We start from the raw sequence: 19,966 nt of genomic DNA on the forward strand, positions 1-19,966 counted from the left end.
TATGACATCTATTAACTCTCCTGTAAGTATTACTCTACTGTGCATACTCCCATTAAATTTTTTCAGACTCCTTAGTATTTCTAGGTGTATGAACAATGCTATGCACTAACATGGATCCCTAACCCCCAAATTCTATGGTTCCTGGAGAATAGGTACATACCACTATTTCTTATGCAACGTCGTAGTTCAACCACTGAAGATACTATATATAGTAAAATATATATATATATATATATATGGATTTGCTTGAGTCTTTGCTCTTCTCTATTTTAAACCAGAATTCTAATTACTTAAGTAATTACTTTGTAATTACTTTGCCTTTGTAATTATTAGAATCAATATGCTAAGGAATAATATTAAGGTGTATCTGTACATTTATAACCTTGTATTCTGAAAAACTCCTTCACCACTTAACCCATTTTCTTGGAGTTTCTCATTACTCATTTCAGGGCTGTAGTTCTCTGTGGTAACTGCTAAGCAAACTGATGATGCCAGAATTGACTCCAATTGGTGTAAATTAGGTTATATTAATATGTATTATACAAATCGTTTTGCATGGAAATTTTATGGGCCCTGTGGTATAAGTTAATCATTTTCTTCTCTTATTTACGATAATCTGACAATGACTGAATTTTAAATTAGAATAATTTGACCAGTAGCTAATTTTTGCTGGATCTGGTAGAAATAACTGAATGAATTTATTGTTTTTGTCCCTGCACACTACCAGATTTGACCCACTCCTGTAACTGGCTCAGAAGTGTATAAGTCAAATACAGACATACTTTTAAATACAACTTGATCAAAAATGTCCTTACTCATTTTAGAAAATATATAAATATTTTATATTTATTTAAAGTTTAAAAAACAGTCTCTGCAGGAAGCTATTAAGTACGTATCAGACAAAAAGCAAGGCCAGTCGAGACATTTAGCTTCCCTTTCCTAGATACATAGCTTCCCTGAAATTTAACTGAAATATGGCATAGAATTTCTGAGTAAAGATCACTATTAAGGAATATTGTCCACATTCAACTTTCTCATTATGCCTTATTGCTGCCATAGTTGGCCTTTTTTAAATAAAGGCTAACATCTTTGGTCAGCTTTGAATGTAAATACAAAGATAAAAGAATATCAATTTCACATATTAGATATAAATAGATACTTCCTACTGAAAATTATATCTGAAACAGCTATTATCACTGATTCAAAAGGATAATTTATTTTTATTAATAAGCCCAATAGGAGATAAATAATTTCATTTTTGATAACTTTTGATAAGTAAAAAAATCAATTTATTGTCATTTTGAAAGAGGCTACATTGTAATAATGTTTTGAGAGAGTTTCAAATTCCATTTTCTTGGAAGGTGAGTTGTTCTTTGCAGTAACTTGCAGAGTATGCTGACTTATAATGCTGTCCTCCCAACAGAAAATCCAATCTGATTTGACAAGTCATGAGATCAGTTTAGAAGAAATGAAGAAACATTACCAGGGAAAGGAAGCTGCCCAAAGGGTACTATCCCAAATTGAAGTGACACAGGTATGTATTATTCCATTAACTAAGGAGCTTGTTTTAGTTGGATATTAAAATATAGTCTATATTAGATAACTTGCTTATTAGCAAATTGGAATTAAGGGCATTAGTTGAAAACTACAAATAATATATAAATGATACAGACTATTTTGAATTCTACCTTTTAAGGATAAAATTGTCGTTTATTTAGTATCACTTTAAGAACAGTTACTGAATTCTTCTCCCAAATGCATGTATTCTTTGTGCTGGACAAATGAAAAAAGGGTTTCTTCAGTTTGTTTTTATTTTTATTCTTGTATATCTTCCAGAATAAAGGAAGATATGTTAACAAGAATATGACTGGTTATTGTTTGGAAGACAAAATTAAATTGGTGCTTTTTCTTTACAGAAAAAATTGCAAGATGTTTCCATGAAGTTTCGATTATTCCAGAAGCCAGCCAATTTTGAGCAGCGTCTACAGGAAAGTAAGATGATTTTAGATGAAGTGAAGATGCACTTGCCTGCATTGGAAACAAAGAGTGTTGAACAGGAAGTAGTACAGTCACAGTTAAATCATTGTGTGGTATGTATTTCAGATGGCAAATATGCAGCTACCCCTTGACTTTCCTTATTGGAATAAGGAACAATATTTGGTATAAGAACAAAAATTAGCACAGGTGTATTGAGAGACAAGAACTATTACTGAAGTAGTAGCCACTTAATACCTCTTCTGAAAATGTCTTCTTTGAGTCTATAATTTTTCAAGGACTGTGCAGAATATAAAGGAAATTGCCTTTGTTTAATTCTTATGGAACTTTGAAAATATTTTTAAATGGAAATCCTGGAAAGAAATATGTTAGTCTGCAAACAGCAACAACGGCAGTATCCACAGTAATAAAAACAATTCTAGAAATGAGTGCCAAGGAAGCTAAGTGATCCACCACAAGTCACCTTTAATTCTCAAGGCCACATATTAAATGAGAGAATTTAAAGACAAACAGCAAGTGAAAGGCAAAAGCAAAATTCCAATCCAGGCATGCTTACTCCAAACCCTAGTATCTTTCCATTAAATATCAGGGCTGGCTATGCAGTGAAATTCTGCCAGACCACAAAGACAGAATAAAGAGGCACCGACTATTAGCCTGTAGTGTAAATCTTCACTACGGGGATTTAGAGCAGTGTTCTTTGTTCCACTTATTGAAAATTCACCAAGTCAGATGACTCTTCTGATAATGTAAAGCTGAGTTATGAGGGCATCTACTAGAGTAAATATAAGTATTATTATAAATGTATGTGTACTATGGAGTATCAGGGTAGAAATTCACATAAAATAAAAACACTGAGTGCTGTTAACATTAATGGGAAAAAAGTTTATTTAGTACTTTGTGTTTAAGTATTGTTCCTGCTTCTACTCCATAACATAAATGAGAAAGAAACCCTTGGGTACATTTCAGTCATATCATTATGAATGGGAAAATATCATTCTTATAAACAAAAATTTTCTTTGTGAAAAATTATGGAGTAATTTTTATTCAGTAACGTAGCTTAATAATACAGGCTGCATTTCAGTGGCATCATTATTATAAATATTCTCACCCCCAAAAGAAATTTTGAATATCATTTTATATATTAGCTGGTATTAGATAAGTAACATTAGGAATACATGGGAGCATATTTCATCTTACATTTAAAAAAAAATTGAAAGCAAAATGACCCATGTACATTATCATCATGGCTAAGTATATTCACAAAGGGAGAGCTGTTCATTCTTTTCTAGGAACAGGTCTCTAATGGTACCTCATAAAACTTGTCTGCTAGTTAATATGAACTGCAAAAAAAAAAAAAAACAAACAAACCCTACCTGCACCCAGGTGTTACTATGCCCTGACTCAGTACAGAGGAAACAGATCAAAGTATTTACTCAATCTGGTTCTGGTTCTGGTTTAAATGTCAGGACCAATTCAAGTCGTTCTTCCATAAGGATATATTTTCTTCACAACTTTTGTAATTTTTCATTACTTATGATGCTCTCTCACATATACTATAATCATGGCCTTTGCTTTCAAGTAATTTTTGTTCTGTTAAAAAAAGTCTTACAGGGACTTCCCTGGCGGTTCAGTGGTTAAGACTCCATGCTCCCAATGCAGGGGGCACGGGTTCTGTCCCTGGTCGCGGAACTAAGATCCCATATGCTACATGGTGTGGCCTTAAAAAAAAAAAGTCTTACAAACATGAACACAGACAAATATAAAGACTGTTTTCCTTTCTTAATGCTAAATATTTTATCTATTGAATAATACGATGTAAATGGCTATTTAGTACTTTGAGTGAGCTTTCCTCATAAAGGTAAATAATTGACATTTAAAAAAATTTAAATAGTAAGTCATTTGGAAGTATCTCTGATTCCAAAATTCAAGAATTCAGTCCCAGTGTGATAATTAATGATTTAAATGTTTCTGAATACCCAGATATGTTTATAATTCCTAAGATAGAAGTAAATGAATTAAAAAATCATATGGAAAGTTCAGAAAGAACTCACAATTATTAATAAAGGAATAATAACATCAGGCAATCATCAAAGAAGGAATTAAGGTGGAAATATTTATGTATGTAGCCTTAATGAATAGGATAATTGCTTAGCATTTACAAAATGCTTTGTTTTAAACACTGATTTTAAACTGAAAAGAAAAAAACAAACCTAATTTCTTTCCTGACTCCCAAATAACAGCAATTACCTACTAGCAACTTTCTTAGTACCAATAAAATAAATATTTGTTGTTCAGACTCACCACTGAACAACTTAATGCAGCAATGTATAAGTAAACTATTACATATGCATGTATACATATAGACATATACATATGTACATGTACGCATGCATGCATATATACATACATTCAAATGCACATATCTTTCCAAGTAAAATAACTACAAGGGAAAGCTATGACATTTGTTTCATGAGGATTTGTTATGGCAGTATACTACTGTGAACCAATATATGTGTTCTTTATAGTTGTGATGTACATGTGAGTTTTACATAATATTTTATATCACTCTATAGTTAATTAATCAGCCCCATTAAGAAAATAAATTTGTATAATTAATTAACATTTAAAATTACCTTCCCTCCTTATATATGATTTAATATATATTGAAATTATGGTCTGGAAATTTAGATGTTTTATCCCAACTATAACGTAGCACCATGAGAACAACACTGAACGTGTCTGGCTTGGCCACCACTGATTCTCTAGTGACTCAAATACTGTCTGGTATAAGCAGGCACTCAACAAATACCTGGGGAATGAGTAAATGAATTATTCCAAACTCACAGCTAGAATTATATAATTGTAACATTTAAAAACTTGGGTTGGCCAAAAAGTTTGTTTGTTTTTTACTGTAAGATGGCTCCATTAGCACTTAGTTGTGTTTAACTTCATTCAAAACAATTTTGTTAGATTGTATTGTGACAGCTGTCATATCAGCATGCATCTAAAAAAACCACATCAAAATTGGTGACTTTTTGTGTAGCCATTTTAATATTGAAGATGGGAGAAAAAAAGCAATGTTTTCAGCATATTATGCTTTATTATTTCAAGAAAGGTAAAAATGCAAAAAAAAATTTGTTCAGTGTATGGAGAAGGTGCTGTGGCTGATCAAACATGTCAAAAGTGGTTTGCCAGGCTCCCTGACTTCAGACTATACTACAAAGCTACAGTAATGAAGACAGTATGGTACTGGCACAAAAACAGAAACATAGATCAATGGAACAGGATAGAAAGCCCAGAGATAAACCCACGCACATATGGTCACCTTATTTTTGATAAAGGAGGCAAGAATATACAGAATATACAGGAGAAAAGACAGCCTCTTCAATAAGTGGTGCTGGGAAAACTGGACAGCTACATGTAAAAGAATGAAATTAGAACACTCCCTAACACCATACACAAAAATAAACTCCAAATGGATTAAAGACCTAAATGCAAGGCCAGACACTATCAAACTCTTAGAGGAAAACATAGGCAGAACACTCTATGACATAAGTCACAGCAAGATCCTTTTTGACCCACCTCCTAGAGAAATGGAAATAAAAACAAAAATAAACAAATGGGACCTAATGAAACGTCAAAGCTTTTGCACAGCAAAGGAAACCATAAACAAGACGAACACAACCCTCAGAATGGGAGAAAATATTTGCAAACGAATCAGCAGACAAAGGATTAATCTCCAAAATATACAAGCAGCTCATGCAGCTCAATATAAAAAAACACAAATAACCCAATCCAAAAATAGGCAGAGGACCTAAATAGACATTTCTCCAAAGAAGATATACAGATTGCAAACAAACACATGAAAGAATGCTCAACATCACTAATCATTAGAGAAATGCAAATCAAAACTACAATGAGGTATCATCTCACACCAGTCAGAATGGCCATCATCAAAAAATCTACAAACAATGCTGAAGAGGGTGTGGAGAAAAGGGAACCCTCTTGCACTGTTGGTGGGAATGTAAATTGATACGGCTCTATGGAGAACAGTATGGAGGTTCCTTAAAAATAGAACTACCATATGACCCAGCAATCCCACTACTGGGCATATACCCTGAGCAAACCATAATTCAAAAAGAGTCATGTACCACCATGTTCATTTCAGCTCTATTTACAATAGCCGGGACATGGAAGCAACCTAAGTGTCCATCAACAGATGAATGGATAAAGAAGATGTGGCACATATATACAATGGACTATTACTCAGCCATAAAAAGAAACAAAATTGAGTTATTTGTAGTGAGGTGGATAGACCTAGAGTGTGTCCTACAGAGTGAAGTAAGTCAGAAAGAGAAAAACAAATATCATTTGCTAGCACATATATATGGAATCTAAAAAACAAAACAATTGGTCATGAAGAACCTAGGGGCAAGACAGGAATAAAGACGCAGACCTACTAGAGAATGGACTTGATGATACGGGGAGGGGGAAGGGTAAGCTGTGACAAAGTGAGAGAGCGGCATGGACATATATACTACCAACCGTGAAATAGATAGCTAGTGGGAAGCAGCTGCATAGCACAGGGAGATCAGCTCGGTGCTTTGTGACCACCTAGAGGGGTGGGATAGGGAGGGTGGGAGGGAGGGAGATGCAAGAGGGAAGAGATATGGGGATATATGTATATGTATAGCTGATTCACTTTGTTATAAAGCAGAAACTAACACACCATTGTAAAGCAATTATACTCCAATAAAGATGTTAAAAAAAAAAACTGGTTTGCGAAGTTCCATGCTGGAGATTTCTCACTGGATGATGCTCCAGGGTTGGGTAGACCAGTTGATGTTGATAGTGATCGAGACAGTTTTTGACAACTATCAATGTTATACCATGCAGGAGATAGCCAACATACTCACAATATCCAAATCAAGCGTTGAACATCATTTGCACCAGCTTGATTATGTGAATTGCTTTGGTGTTTGGGTTCCACATAAATTAAGTGAAAAAAAACTTCTTGACCGTATTTCTGCCTGCGCTTCTCTACTTAAATGTAACGAAAACGTTCTGTTTTCAAAACAAATTGTGATGGGCCGATGGAAAGTGGATACTGTACGACAGTGTGGAATGGAAGAGATCGTGGGCCAAGCGAAATGAACCACCACCAACCACGCCAAAGGCCGGTCTTCATCCAAAGAAGGTGATGTTCTGTACATGGTGGGATTGGAAGGGAGTCCTGTATTACGAGCTTTTTCTGGAAAACCAAATGATTAATTCCAACAAGTACTGCTCCCACTTAGACCAACTGAAAGCAGCACTTGACAAAAAGAGTCCAGAATTAGTCAACAGAAAATGCATAATCTTCCATCAGGATAACGCAAGACCGCATGTTTCTTTGATGACCAGGCACAAATTGTTACAGCTTGGCTGGGAAGTTCTGATTGATCTGCTGTATTCACCAGACATTGCACCTTCAGATTTCCATTTATTTCAGTCTTTACAAAATTCTCTTAATAGAAAACATTTCAGTTCCCTGGAAGACCGTAAAAGCCACCTGGAACAGTTCTTTGCTCAAAAAGATAAGACATTTTGGGAAGATGGAATTATGAAGCTACCTGAAAAATGGCAGAAGGTAGTGGAACAAAACAATGAATGTGTTGTTCAATAAAGTTCTTGGTGAAAATGAAAAATGTATCTTTCATTTTTACTTTAAAAACTGAAGGAACCTTTTGACCAACCCAATAGAAATCATATAACTTTTAGAAATGATCTCTATAAACTTGGAATGAAGAATTAAATACATGTGTTATGTACCCTTACTTTGGTAAGTATAACTACACAATATGCATGTCTTTATGTGTACATATAATTACAAATAGAAGCATTAAATCAACAGAAAATGCAAAAGCTAGATATTGACCACAGCTGCAAAATGCTACTCCATTAAAACTGTAACCATAGAATAGCATTTCAGGTGATCTCTACTCCTGTTTCTTTTTATTAATAATAGTATGAACTAGACACTATTGCTTATTATTTCTGTTTTGTTTTATGTTCTAACTTAGAACTTGTATAAAAGTCTGAGTGAAGTGAAGTCTGAAGTGGAAATGGTGATCAAAACTGGACGTCAGATTGTACAGAAGAAGCAGACAGAAAACCCTAAAGAGCTTGATGAAAGAATAACGGCTTTGAAATTGCATTATAATGAGCTGGGAGCAAAGGTGTGTGCATGCTGAAACCATAAGCACTGGCTACTTCCCACTTTCCTTATATATTGTAAAGTAAGAGTCAGTAATTATGCATAATTAATGTCTTAGGAAGGCTAAATCATTTACTCCCTACAGATAGATAGATACATGGATACATACATAGACAGAGAGAGAGATAAATTCCAATTTGCAGTTCTTAAGAAACAGTAATTAATCAGCGAGGGTCTTCTTTTCAGTCTACATTAAAAAATATGTACAGCTCAGAGAGATTTTTATTGGTCCGTCAGATAATTCTAAAAGGGTTTATTTGTTCTAAACTTGCCCCTTCTTTTCATTGTCTATATTTACTTGTGATGACTCAAAGGCTGGTAATTTTATAAACTAATATACCGACTTATATTTAGGTACAGTGGAGTTGATACATTCTACATAGAAAGAGCTTTACTGAGACCAGTGGGGAGAAGAGAGTCCGTTTTTACGGCTCAGGTTCCCAACTTTATTGAATATAACAACATCAATGAGAAAATTTTCACTTCATCTTAGACACAAATGTAAATGCTTGCCCATATTTGAGAAGTAGCCATGCAGAGTCAGAATTCTAACATTGCACCCTGAAAGTAGATTGAAGGTTATGTCTTGAAGCTACAAATTGCAAATTACTTATCACTGAGAGAAAGTGAGTTTTAGATTCAAATGAAAATCTGAAAATCACCATTCATATTAGTTGATAGTCTTTATTTTTATATTTTAAAAACCTTCTAATTTAAAGTTTTGAAAGAGAATTAGCTGTTTCAAATATAAATTATTGTCTGGGCCTTTTCTTTGCCTTGAAGAATTTGCACAAAATCTTTGCCTTTGCAAGAGTAAATTTAACATAATGTAGAATAAATCACTTTGAATTTAAAACAATAAAAATGACATTAGAGGACTCTTAGTGTCCTGAGTTGATTATTATTAAGGAGTGAATGATTCTTACAGTGATGTGAAGACCTCTTTATCCCTGAAAATGTATATTTGGAAGTGTATGTTTATTTAACTATTTGGAACTGAGTAATATCGTTAAAGCAAAATGAACAATTACTAAGAAATCATACTTAGCTTTAAAAGCATGACAGAACACAGCAAAAATGTGGGGCAGGCATTTAGTTTTGAAATAAAGATTTAGAAACATGAGCGATAAAGGGAATATGTACAAATATATTATAAAATGGCAGAAGTCATGTATTCCTTTTCTGAGAAAAAATTGTTCATATTTAAGTCTTCCAAGCATCTTCAACAATAGTGGTTTTGTTTTATGGAAACAGAGGATATCTTAATGTATTATTCTTTTTATATAAATATACAAACCCTTCTATTTTAATGGTCTTCAGAATTTAAATCATTTTACTTGCCTCAGTTCAATATATATTACTTTTTTGGATTAGTCAGCTTAGGCTGCCATAACAAAATACCATAGACTAGGTGGCTTAAACAAGAACATTTTGTTTCTCACAGTGCCGGAGGCTGGTAAGTTCAAGATCAAGGTGTCAGTCTAGTAAGGACCCTCTTCCTGGCTTGCACACGGCCACTTTCTCACTGTGTTCTCACATGGTGGAGAAGGAGGGGGAGTGGGAGGGGTGGGGGAAGGAAGGGGAGAAGAGGATAAGAGGGATGGAGGGAGAAGGAGGGATATCTTTTTCTTCCTCTTCTAGTAGGGCCACAATCCTATCTGATTAGGGTCCCACCCTGTGACCTCATTTAACCTTAATTACTTTCCAAACACTCTATATTCAGGTACAGTCACATGGGAGCTTGGGCTTCAATTTATTAATTATGGGGGCATTTCAGTTCAGAGCTTGACAGTTTTCTTAACACAATTTTATTAGTTTGGTTAATATCACCAACTTAGCTTAATTGTTCAATGAATAAAAATAGAGTTTCTTATATCTAAATCTATTTAATTTTATTGAGTGATATTACACCTAGCACCCGAGATATAATAATACTTACAGTTCCTGTATGCTTATTATATTACAATATACATAAATAGCAATATTCATTTTAGCCTCAAATGCTCATACTCAAAGCCTCAATACTCATGTCAGCCTCACTTACATTTTTAAGCGTTCATGAAATAATGATTTCTACTGTGGGTGGCACTATTTTAAATGTATCCTTTCTCCACCAAAAAAAAAAGTGTAAAACTCAATTTTCCTTAAGATGACAGTGTCTCCTGTTTTATTAAAACCTATTTATCTGGATATAAACAAAATAGAATAAATAAAAATCAATAATGCATTAGCTCTGGGAAGATAGAATTTCTTTGAAATATTGAATCTAGAATTCTTTTTCTACCAATAATGCATAGAAAAAATAACTATGCATAGGAACACACCATAAGGTGTATATTTTTTCTCCCACATACAAGTAAAATCCTTGCACTCAAAATGCAGATGCTTTCACTTCCCTGAAGGGAAGAATAGAAGGGAAAATCTGTAAATTAAAAAAAAAAAAAATTGAATTTGCAGCCTCAGCAACTAAACAATTTTTTTTTTAATGTACGCACACCTCTGTTAAAGAAACAAATTTTGTTGAGTATTTGGAATTTTTTTCAAAGTTTCAGGGTATTTATCTTCATTGAAGTATTTAAAATTCTTTAAAGATATCTTTGCCATTTTTTTCATGCTTATGGCTGAATTGTTATTTTGTTTGTAGAATATATAAGTGTGTGTATATATATATATACACACGCACACATATAAGTGTGTGTGTGTGTGTGTGTGTGTGTGTATATATATATATATATATATATATATATATATATATATATATATATATACACGTGTGTGTGTGTGTGTGTGTGTATCAACAAGAGATAAGAGATTCTGGGCTTTTTATTCAACCAGCCAACTCACAAGATGTAGGCACATCAGGAAAAGTGGTGGAGAAACACAAATGTGTTCATTTTCTGTGTGAGAACATGGAACAATTTGACTTTGAGGGTCTTAGTTTTAAACACTGAGAACTGGAACACAGGATCAAGTCATGATTTCTCTATTAATGAGAGTGAAAATTGTGTTATGGTATCAAATTTTGTTGCCCCCTTTGGGTTATAAATGTATATTTAAGGAGGAAGTGACCTATTCTTTGTGTTTTTGTGCAAAAGTGAGACACTTTAAAGATGCAATGACAATAAAATTGGCTATTCTAAGTATTTTATAAATATTTTTGCCTTTGGAGAGAAATAGTATTCTTTCCCCATTTTGATTCCTTACCAGTAAGGGCAAGCCTCATTTGTAAATGTTCTTGCCTATCTCTTTGACAGATGACTGAAGGGTTTCTAAAAGAAACGTGTCATATCTTCAGTTTGATTTATATCATTCTATTTATTTAAAAAAATTTGTCCATAATTTATTTTTTATTTATATTAGAGAAAATAATAGCTTTTCTTTCTACCTGATGCAGGACACTATCTTTTGGAGAAACGATCTCATCTTCCCTAGACTGTGCTTATTCACTATTAATATTCAGAATATATAATTTTTCTAAAATATTATTTTTAAAAAGTAAGAAAAAGGTTATTTTAAAATGACAAAAATATGAAATTTCCAATTAAGTAGCTAAAATTAAACTTGAATTGAAAAAGTAAACCAAACTACATTTTATTATCATTCTTTTCAGGTAACAGAAAGAAAGCAACAGTTGGAGAAATGTTTGAAGTTGTCCCGTAAGATGCGAAAGGAAATGAATGTCTTGACAGAATGGCTGGCAGCTACAGATATGGAATTGACAAAGAGATCAGCAGTTGAAGGAATGCCTAGTAATTTGGATTCTGAAGTTGCCTGGGGAAAGGTAAAACCTATATCACTGAAGGTTATTTTTAGCATACATGAAACATACAGCTATATGATTTTTCAAGGAACTGTTAGTGTGCAACAATAATAGATTCATAAATATTATTGTGCTTCATTCTTCCGTTCCTCAAAAATTCATCAGTAGTTTAACTGTATATTTCAGGAATACAATAAAGCTAGTGGGAAGCTTTAGCAAGTGTCTCTCCAAAGCTTGTTTAGAATTAGGTAGGTTATGAATAAAAATATATTCATAAAAATATATACATCCTTAAAATATATACATCAATCCTTAAAAATATATACATCATTAGTCAGAAAGTCAGTCCAAAGATGAGATTCTGTGTTCCCTAGCTTGCCTAAGAGACTATTCAGGTGGACCCCAGAGCCACGAGGAAGGCAAAGATGCAGAGACTGCAGACAGTTGGGCAGGACAGACTCACAAGATCAGCAGATTGTTGATGTCGCAGTCATAGAAAAAATCTCATGGGGTCTGTATGACCACTATCGTTTCCATCACCAAACGGCACGGGATTTCCTTTAATCCTCAACTGGTAGATTCTTGCTGTTTCTCTGACAGCCATTCAGACATCATTGTTCTCTACAGTTCAAGGTCAAGGCACTAATAGCTTAATATTTTTTTTCAGTTGATATATTACCGCATTACTTAAAAGTGTGTTGATATAAAGTAAATAGTTGATATTAATAATGTGTTTTCACCTTAAACTTTGCCAAGCCTTTGGGCACTTAGAAAAAAATAAATCATAGCACACTCTGCCCCCTCATTTTTTTAAATTAACAAACATGTGCCTGCGTTAACTAGATGTTTAAGAGATCTGTGCTTTATTTTGAATTCAAGAAGCCTATCTAGATTATCCAAATTTGGGAAATTTTAATTGCATTATGTAAAAACTTAGTCATACAATGAGATCAAAACTGAAAACTGATTTTCTTTATGTAGATTCAGATGACAAGTAGATGTAAAAATTTGTTACATACAATTTTTGTCAAATAAACATTAGGGAATAAATGTCTTTTTCTTCCCTTTCAGAATAGATTTGTTGTTAGAGATAAGATATTTACTTGGAGTTATTAGTTCAGGATCGTATATATTGTGAGATTATTACAGTAGTGAGTGTACAGAGGGTACAGATTAGAAGTTACATTGGCCTTTTATTTCCCCTTATCATCCAAACAAACATCATATTTCTGTGTGATAATTTAGTTGGGATCAATGACAATCATGTATTTAGGTGCAAGCTGGGCTGTTACAAGAAATAAGCCAAAATTCCATTTGCCAGATCTTAATCACATGATCATATCTAGCCTTCAGGGAGGGTGGCAAAAGATGGTCTCTATCTGGCTGGGTAGCCAGTGTGTCCTGCTGAAATGATGAGTAGGTCTTATACTAAAATGAAGAAATAGAGAATGCATTCTCAGGAACAGACAGCACTTTTGGCCAGAGCAGTATCAACTTTTCCTTTTCCATCCTAAGATAAAGACAGAGAAGTCCTGAATGATCTATCTCTCTATATATATATGACCTACTGATGGCAGTTTGAACCATAAGTACTCATAAATTTAAAAAAAGCCCAGAAAATATTTATGATCTATTAAAGTATAAAATATGGTAAAACATCCATGGGACATGTAGAGGATTCATGAAAATGATCCAGGCTTCATTCTGTCACCCTTCCCTTAATGCTAGGGACAATATATTTGGTTGTTCATATCCAGTTTAATGGATATGTTAGTTTACTAGGGCGGCCTAACAAAATACCACAGACTGAGAGGCTTAAACAACAGAAGTTTATTTTCTCACAGTTCTGGAGGCTGGAAGTCCGAGGTCAAGGCTTTGGCGGGGTTGTTTTTTTCTGAGGACTCTCTCCATATCTTGTAAATAGCTGTCTTCAGATGGTCTTCCCTCTGTACATGCATGTCTCCCAATTTCTCTTGTAAGGACACCAGTCATTTTGGATTAGGGTCTACCCTAATGACCTTTTTTTTTTTTTAACTTAATTACCTCTTTAAATGTCCTGTCTGCAAATAGGGTCACATTCTGAGGTACTGGGGTTAGGACTTCATCATATGAACGTTGAGGGAACACAATTCATCCCATATTAGTAGAGTAGCTTTCTAAATATAATGAGGAATGCTAACATAATGGTGCGCAAAGGAGTAGAGCTATACATGAAGGGAATTTGAACAATTCTGACTACAATTTATAACTAACTGAGGTGAAACTACAGAAGTATGCCACATATGAACTCAAAATTCCAGAGTCTCCATAAGGTCATTGAATATGTCACCTAAGGAGATATGTTTGCTTTAGCCTCACCATAAACTCATTAAAATATAAGATAAAGAACTTGGCAAGGTTTCTAGATAATCCTTGTCATGTTAGAAAGCTTGAGTGTTCTGGAGACGGCTCAGCTTACTGAGTCTATCTGAAGCATTTTCCATAAAACTCTGGAGCAATACTAATTTGAGATCCAACAGGAAAAAAAGGATAGAAATCTGGTGTTTTTCTTTGTCTGTATGATAATTTATCACTCTTTCTCGATCTTTTGAAACACTAAGCTGCTAATGATATACTTTTAGACTCCTTAGTGGTCAAATGAAAAGGATACACATTTACATCTTAATTACATAATTTTTTAATAAACTCATTTGGAAGGTGCTGAAGCTTTTTCAAAAATTACAGTCATATAGTAAAAACATGCGGCTTACAGATATAAAGCAGTCACATTTATGATAATGATTCTACTTTCTTAAAATGAAAAAAAAGTTAAACTTTCATACATGAAACCCCATGACTCCTTAGTACATTCTCATTTCAAATGCTTTCTTGGTAGATGGAGAACTTGACTCAGACTGTTAGTCTCACCTGCCATTTCAAAAGATAAATGTCAGACTTCTTTTCAAAACGAATTCATTTATTTATTTTTGGTTTCTTTTTATTGAAGTATAATTGGCATATAGCATTGTATTAGTTTAAGGTGTACAGCATAAACGTTCGACATTTGCATACACTGTGAAATGATCACCACGGCAAGTCTCATTACCATCTGTCACTATGCAAAGTTACAAATCTTTTTCTTCTTGTGATGAGAACTTTTAAGATTTACTTTTTTCACAACTTGAAAATTTGTAATATAATTTTGTCAGCTATAGTCACCATCCTGTACATTATATCCTCATGACTTACTTTATAACTGCAAGTTTGTACCTTTTTTTTCATTTCCCACGTTCTTTTTATTTTTTCTATAATGTAGTCAGTAGCACAAGCTTAATCACTTATTCGAAAATCAAGTGATGTTCTTTCCACCTCATGCATCATCAACAGCAATAAAAATCCTGAGATTGGGACGTTTCAGGTAGCATTTTGATACCGCACTAGGTAGAAAAAAATCCAACTTTTTTTTTTCTTTTGCATTTTAGTAGTCATTGGCGTTTTATTTTTTCTTTCAGTTTTACTGAGATATAATTTACATACAGCACTGTATAAGTTTAAGGTGTACGCCATAAAGATTTGATTTATGTACATCATGAGATGATGACCACAATATGTTTAGTTAATATCTATCATCTCATATACAAACAAAAGAAAAGAAAAAAATTTTTTCCTTGTGATGAGAAAACTTAGCATTGACTCTCTTAAGGACTTTCATATATAATATACAGCAGTGTTAATTAATCATGTTGTACGCTATATCCCTGAGTACTTGTTTATGTTAAAACTGAAAGTTTATATCTTTTGACCACTTTCATCCAATTTCCCCTTCCCCAACCCCCTACTCTGATAACCATAAATCTGATCTCTTTTTCTATGAGTTTGTTTGTTTTTAAAGTATAATTGGCCTACAGAACTGTGTTACTTCCTGGTACACAATATATTGATTTTATATTTCTATATATTACAAAATGATCACCATGATGTCTAGTTACCATCTGTCACCATACAAAGATTATTATTATTTACTGTATTCCCCACACTATGTATTTCATACCCATAACTCATGTATTTTATAACTGTAAGTTTGCATCTCTTAATCCCCTTCCCCTATCTTGCCCCCATCCTCTGGCAACTGCATGTTTGTTCTCTGTATCTATGACTCTGTTTCTATTTTGTTATTTATTTTGTTTTTTTAGATTCCACATATAAGTGAAATCATATGGTATTTGTCTTTGTCTGTACCTCTTGAGTGCCTCCTTCACCCATTTCTCCCACACCCCAACACCCCTCCTCTCTAGCAACTACCAATCTGTTCTCTGTAAGTTTTGTTTTTTTGGGTTCCCCATATAAGTGAAATCATATGGTATTTGTCTTTCTCTGTCTGACTTACTTCATTTAACATAATACCATCAAGGTCCATCCATGTTGTCGAAATTTCAAGATTTCATTCCTTTTTATGGCTGAGTTGTATTCCAGTGTGTGTGTGTGTGTGTGTGTGTGTTTGTGTGTGTGTGTCTGTACATCACATCTTCTTTATCCATTGATACATCAGTGGACACTTAGGTTGTTTTCATATCTTGGCTGTTGTAAATAGTACTGCAATGGACATACAGATGCATGTATCTTTTAGAATTATTGTTTTCATTTTCTTTTGATAAATACCCAGAAGTAGAATTGCTGGGTCATATGATAGTTTAATTTTTTTTTGAGGAACATCCATACTGGTTTCTGTAGAGACTGCACCAGTTTACATTCCCACCAACAGTGCACTAGGGTTGCCTTTTCTTTACATCCTTGCCAACGCTTGTTATTTCTTGTCCTTTTGATAATAGCCATTATGACAGCTGTGAAGGGGTATCTCATTGTGGTGATTAACATTTCCCTGATGATTAGTGATATTGAGCATCTCCCCATGTGCCTGTTGACTATCTGTATGTCTCCTTTGGAAAAAAAGTATCTATTTAGATCCTCTGCTCATTTTTTAATCAGATTGTTTGTTTTTTTTTTCTTACTGAATTGTATGAGCTCTTTATATATTTTGGATATTAACCCCTTATAGATATGTGATTTGCAAATGTCTTCTCCCATTCAGTAGATTGCCATTTCATTTTGATAATGGCTTCCTTCACTGTACAGAAGCTTTTTAGTTTCATGTAGTCCCATTTGCTTATGTTTGCTTTTGTTGCAATTGCCTTTGGAATCAGATTCAAAAAATATTGCTAAGACTGATGTCCAGAAGCTTTACAGAGTTTTATGGTTTATGGTCTTACATTCAACTCTCTAATCCATTTTGAGTTATTTTTTGTATATGGTGAAAGATAGTAGTCCAGGTTTATTCTTCTGAATGTAGTTGTCCAGTTTCCCCAACACCATTAATTGAAGAGACTGTCATTCCCCCCATATTCATGGCTCCTTTGTCATAGATTAATTGGCCATATATACATGGGTTCATTTCTGGGCTATGTTCCACTGATCTGTGTGTCTGTTTGTATGCCAAACCCACACTCTTTAAACTATTATAGCTTTGATGTATAATTTGAAATCAGGGAGCATGATGCCTCCACCTATATTCTTCTTCTTTCAAAGACTGCTTTGTCTATTCAGGATCATTTGTGATTCTATACATATTTGAGGATGGTTTGTTGTATTTCTGGGAAAAATGTCATTGGAATTTTGATAGTGATTGCATTGAAATTGTAGTTTGCTTTGGGTAATATGGACATTTGAGCAACATTAATTCTTCCAATCCATGAGCATGGAATATCTTTCCATTTATTTGTGTTTTTTTCACTTTTTTCATCAGTGTCTTGTAGTTTTAAGTGTATAAGTTCTTTAACTCCTTAGTTAAATTTACTCCTAGGCATTCTATTCTTCTTTATGAAATTGTAGAATGGGTTTACAATGAAATTGTAAATGGGTTTATTTTTTTAATTTCTCTTTCTGATACTTTTAGTGTATCAAAATGCAACAGATTTTTGTGTATTGATTTTGTACTCTGCTAAGTTACTGAATTTATAAGTTTTAAAAGTTTTTTGGTAGAGTGTTTAGGGTTTTCTATATGTAAAGTTATGTTGTTCACAAATAGTGACAGTTTTACTTCTTTCTTTCCAATGTGGGTGCCTGTTATTTCTTTTTCCTGCTTAATTGCTCAGGCTAGTACTTCTAATACTATGTTGAATAAAAGTGGGGGGAGTGGACAACCTTGTCTTGTTCTTGATCTTAGAGGAGAATCTTTCAGTTTTCTTCATTATGATGTTAACTGTAGGTTTGTGAAAAATGGCCTTTATTATGTTGAGGAACATTCCCTCTATATCCAGTTTGTTGAGAATTTTTATTATGGATTGGTATTGATTTTTGTCATATGCTTTTCCTGCATCTACTGAGATGATCATATGATTTTTATTCTTCATCTTGTTAACATGGTGTATCATGTTGATTGATTTGCAGAGGTTGAAGCTTCCTTTCATCCCTGGAATAAATCCCACTTCATCAAGATGTATAATCCTTTTAATGTATTCTTGAATTCATTTGCTAATGCTTAGTTGAAGATTTTTGCATCTATGTTAATCAGAGATCTTGGCCTGTAATTTTCTCTTTTTGTGGTGTCCTTCTCTGGTTTTGGTATCAGGGTGATGCTAGCCTCATAACATGAGCTTGGGAGCACTTGCTCCTCTACAATTTCTTAGAAGAGTTTGAGAAGGACAGGTATTAAATATTATTTGAATATTTGATAGACTTCATCACTGAAGTTGTCTGGTCCTGGACTTTTGTTTGTTGGGTGTTCTTTGGTTATTGATTCAGTCTCCTTACTAGTAATTGGTCTATTCATATTTTTTATTTCTTCATGATTCAGTCTTTGAAGATAGTATGTTTCTAGGAATGTATCCATTTCTTGTAGGTTGTCCAGTTTGTTGGCATATAATTGTTCATAGTAGTCTCTTATGGTCCTTCATATTTGTTTGGTGTCAGTTGTAATTTCTCCTCTTTCATTTCTGGTCTTATTTATTTGAACCCTCTCTCTTTTTTTCTTAGTGAGTCTACCTAAAGGATTGTCCATTTTGCTTATCTTTCCCAAGGACTTGTTCTTAGTTTCATTGATATTTTATGTTGTCTTTTTGGTCTCTATTTCATTTATTTCTGCTCTGACCATTATTATTTCCTTCTTTCTAATAACTTTGGGCTTTGTTCTTATTTTTCTCTTTCCTTTAGGTGTAAAGTTAGACTGTTTATTTGAGATTTTCCTTATTTCTTGAGGTAGGCAGGCCTATGTTTCTATGAACTTTGAACGTCCCTCTTAAAACTGCTTTCTCCATCCCATAGATTTGATATATATCCTTTTGCATTTGTCTCAAGGTATTTCTTTAAATTTCTTCTTTGATTTCCTCATTGACCCATTGGTTGTTCAGTAGTAGGTTGTTTAATCTCCACATATTTTTACTGATTCTTTCTTCTGCTTTTTCTAGTCTTCTGTTGAACTCCTCTAGTGTATTTTTAAGTTCAGTTATTATAATCTTCAGCTCTTTAGTTTCTGTTTGGTACTTATACTTTCTGTCTCTGTTGAAGTTCTCCCTGTATTCATCCATTCTTCTGAGTCCAGTGAGCATTTTTTGACCATTACTTTGAAATATTTATCAGGTAAATTCCTTATCTCCATTTCATTGAGATATTTTTTCCTGTTTTTTTTTACTTCTCCTTTCATTTGGAACCTATTCCCCTATCTCCACATTTTGCTTGACTCTGTGTTTGTTTCTGTGTGTTAGGTGAAACAGCTACTTCTCCCGGTCTTGCAGGAGTGGCAAGAAAAAAAATTAAAATAACAGGAATAAAACATTTTAGAATAATAATAACAGAAATAAGATAAAAAGTTTATAATGGGAATTGCAAAGTTAAACCGTTAATACTAATTTGAAATTCCTAAAGCCCAGTAGCTGTTTCATTCTAATTTTTAAAATTTTTGGCTGCATTGGGTCTTCATTGCT

The 19,966-nt window shown here is 33.5% G+C and overlaps 1 protein-coding gene across 1 annotated transcript in view; it reads left to right on the forward strand.

Moving 5' to 3' along the window:
• DMD (dystrophin) overlaps positions 1-19,966 on the forward strand; it is a 2,123,521-nt gene that overhangs the window by 813,161 nt on the left and 1,290,394 nt on the right. The window contains exons 31-34 of the mRNA XM_060138437.1: positions 1,424-1,534; positions 1,917-2,090; positions 8,058-8,213; positions 11,862-12,032. Of these exons, the coding sequence (XP_059994420.1) occupies positions 1,424-1,534; positions 1,917-2,090; positions 8,058-8,213; positions 11,862-12,032 (612 nt within the window). The remainder of the gene's footprint in view (positions 1-1,423; positions 1,535-1,916; positions 2,091-8,057; positions 8,214-11,861; positions 12,033-19,966) is intronic.

Source organism: Lagenorhynchus albirostris, chromosome X (genome assembly GCF_949774975.1).
Source record: "Lagenorhynchus albirostris chromosome X, mLagAlb1.1, whole genome shotgun sequence".
NCBI classification, from domain to species: Eukaryota; Metazoa; Chordata; class Mammalia; order Artiodactyla; family Delphinidae; genus Lagenorhynchus; species Lagenorhynchus albirostris.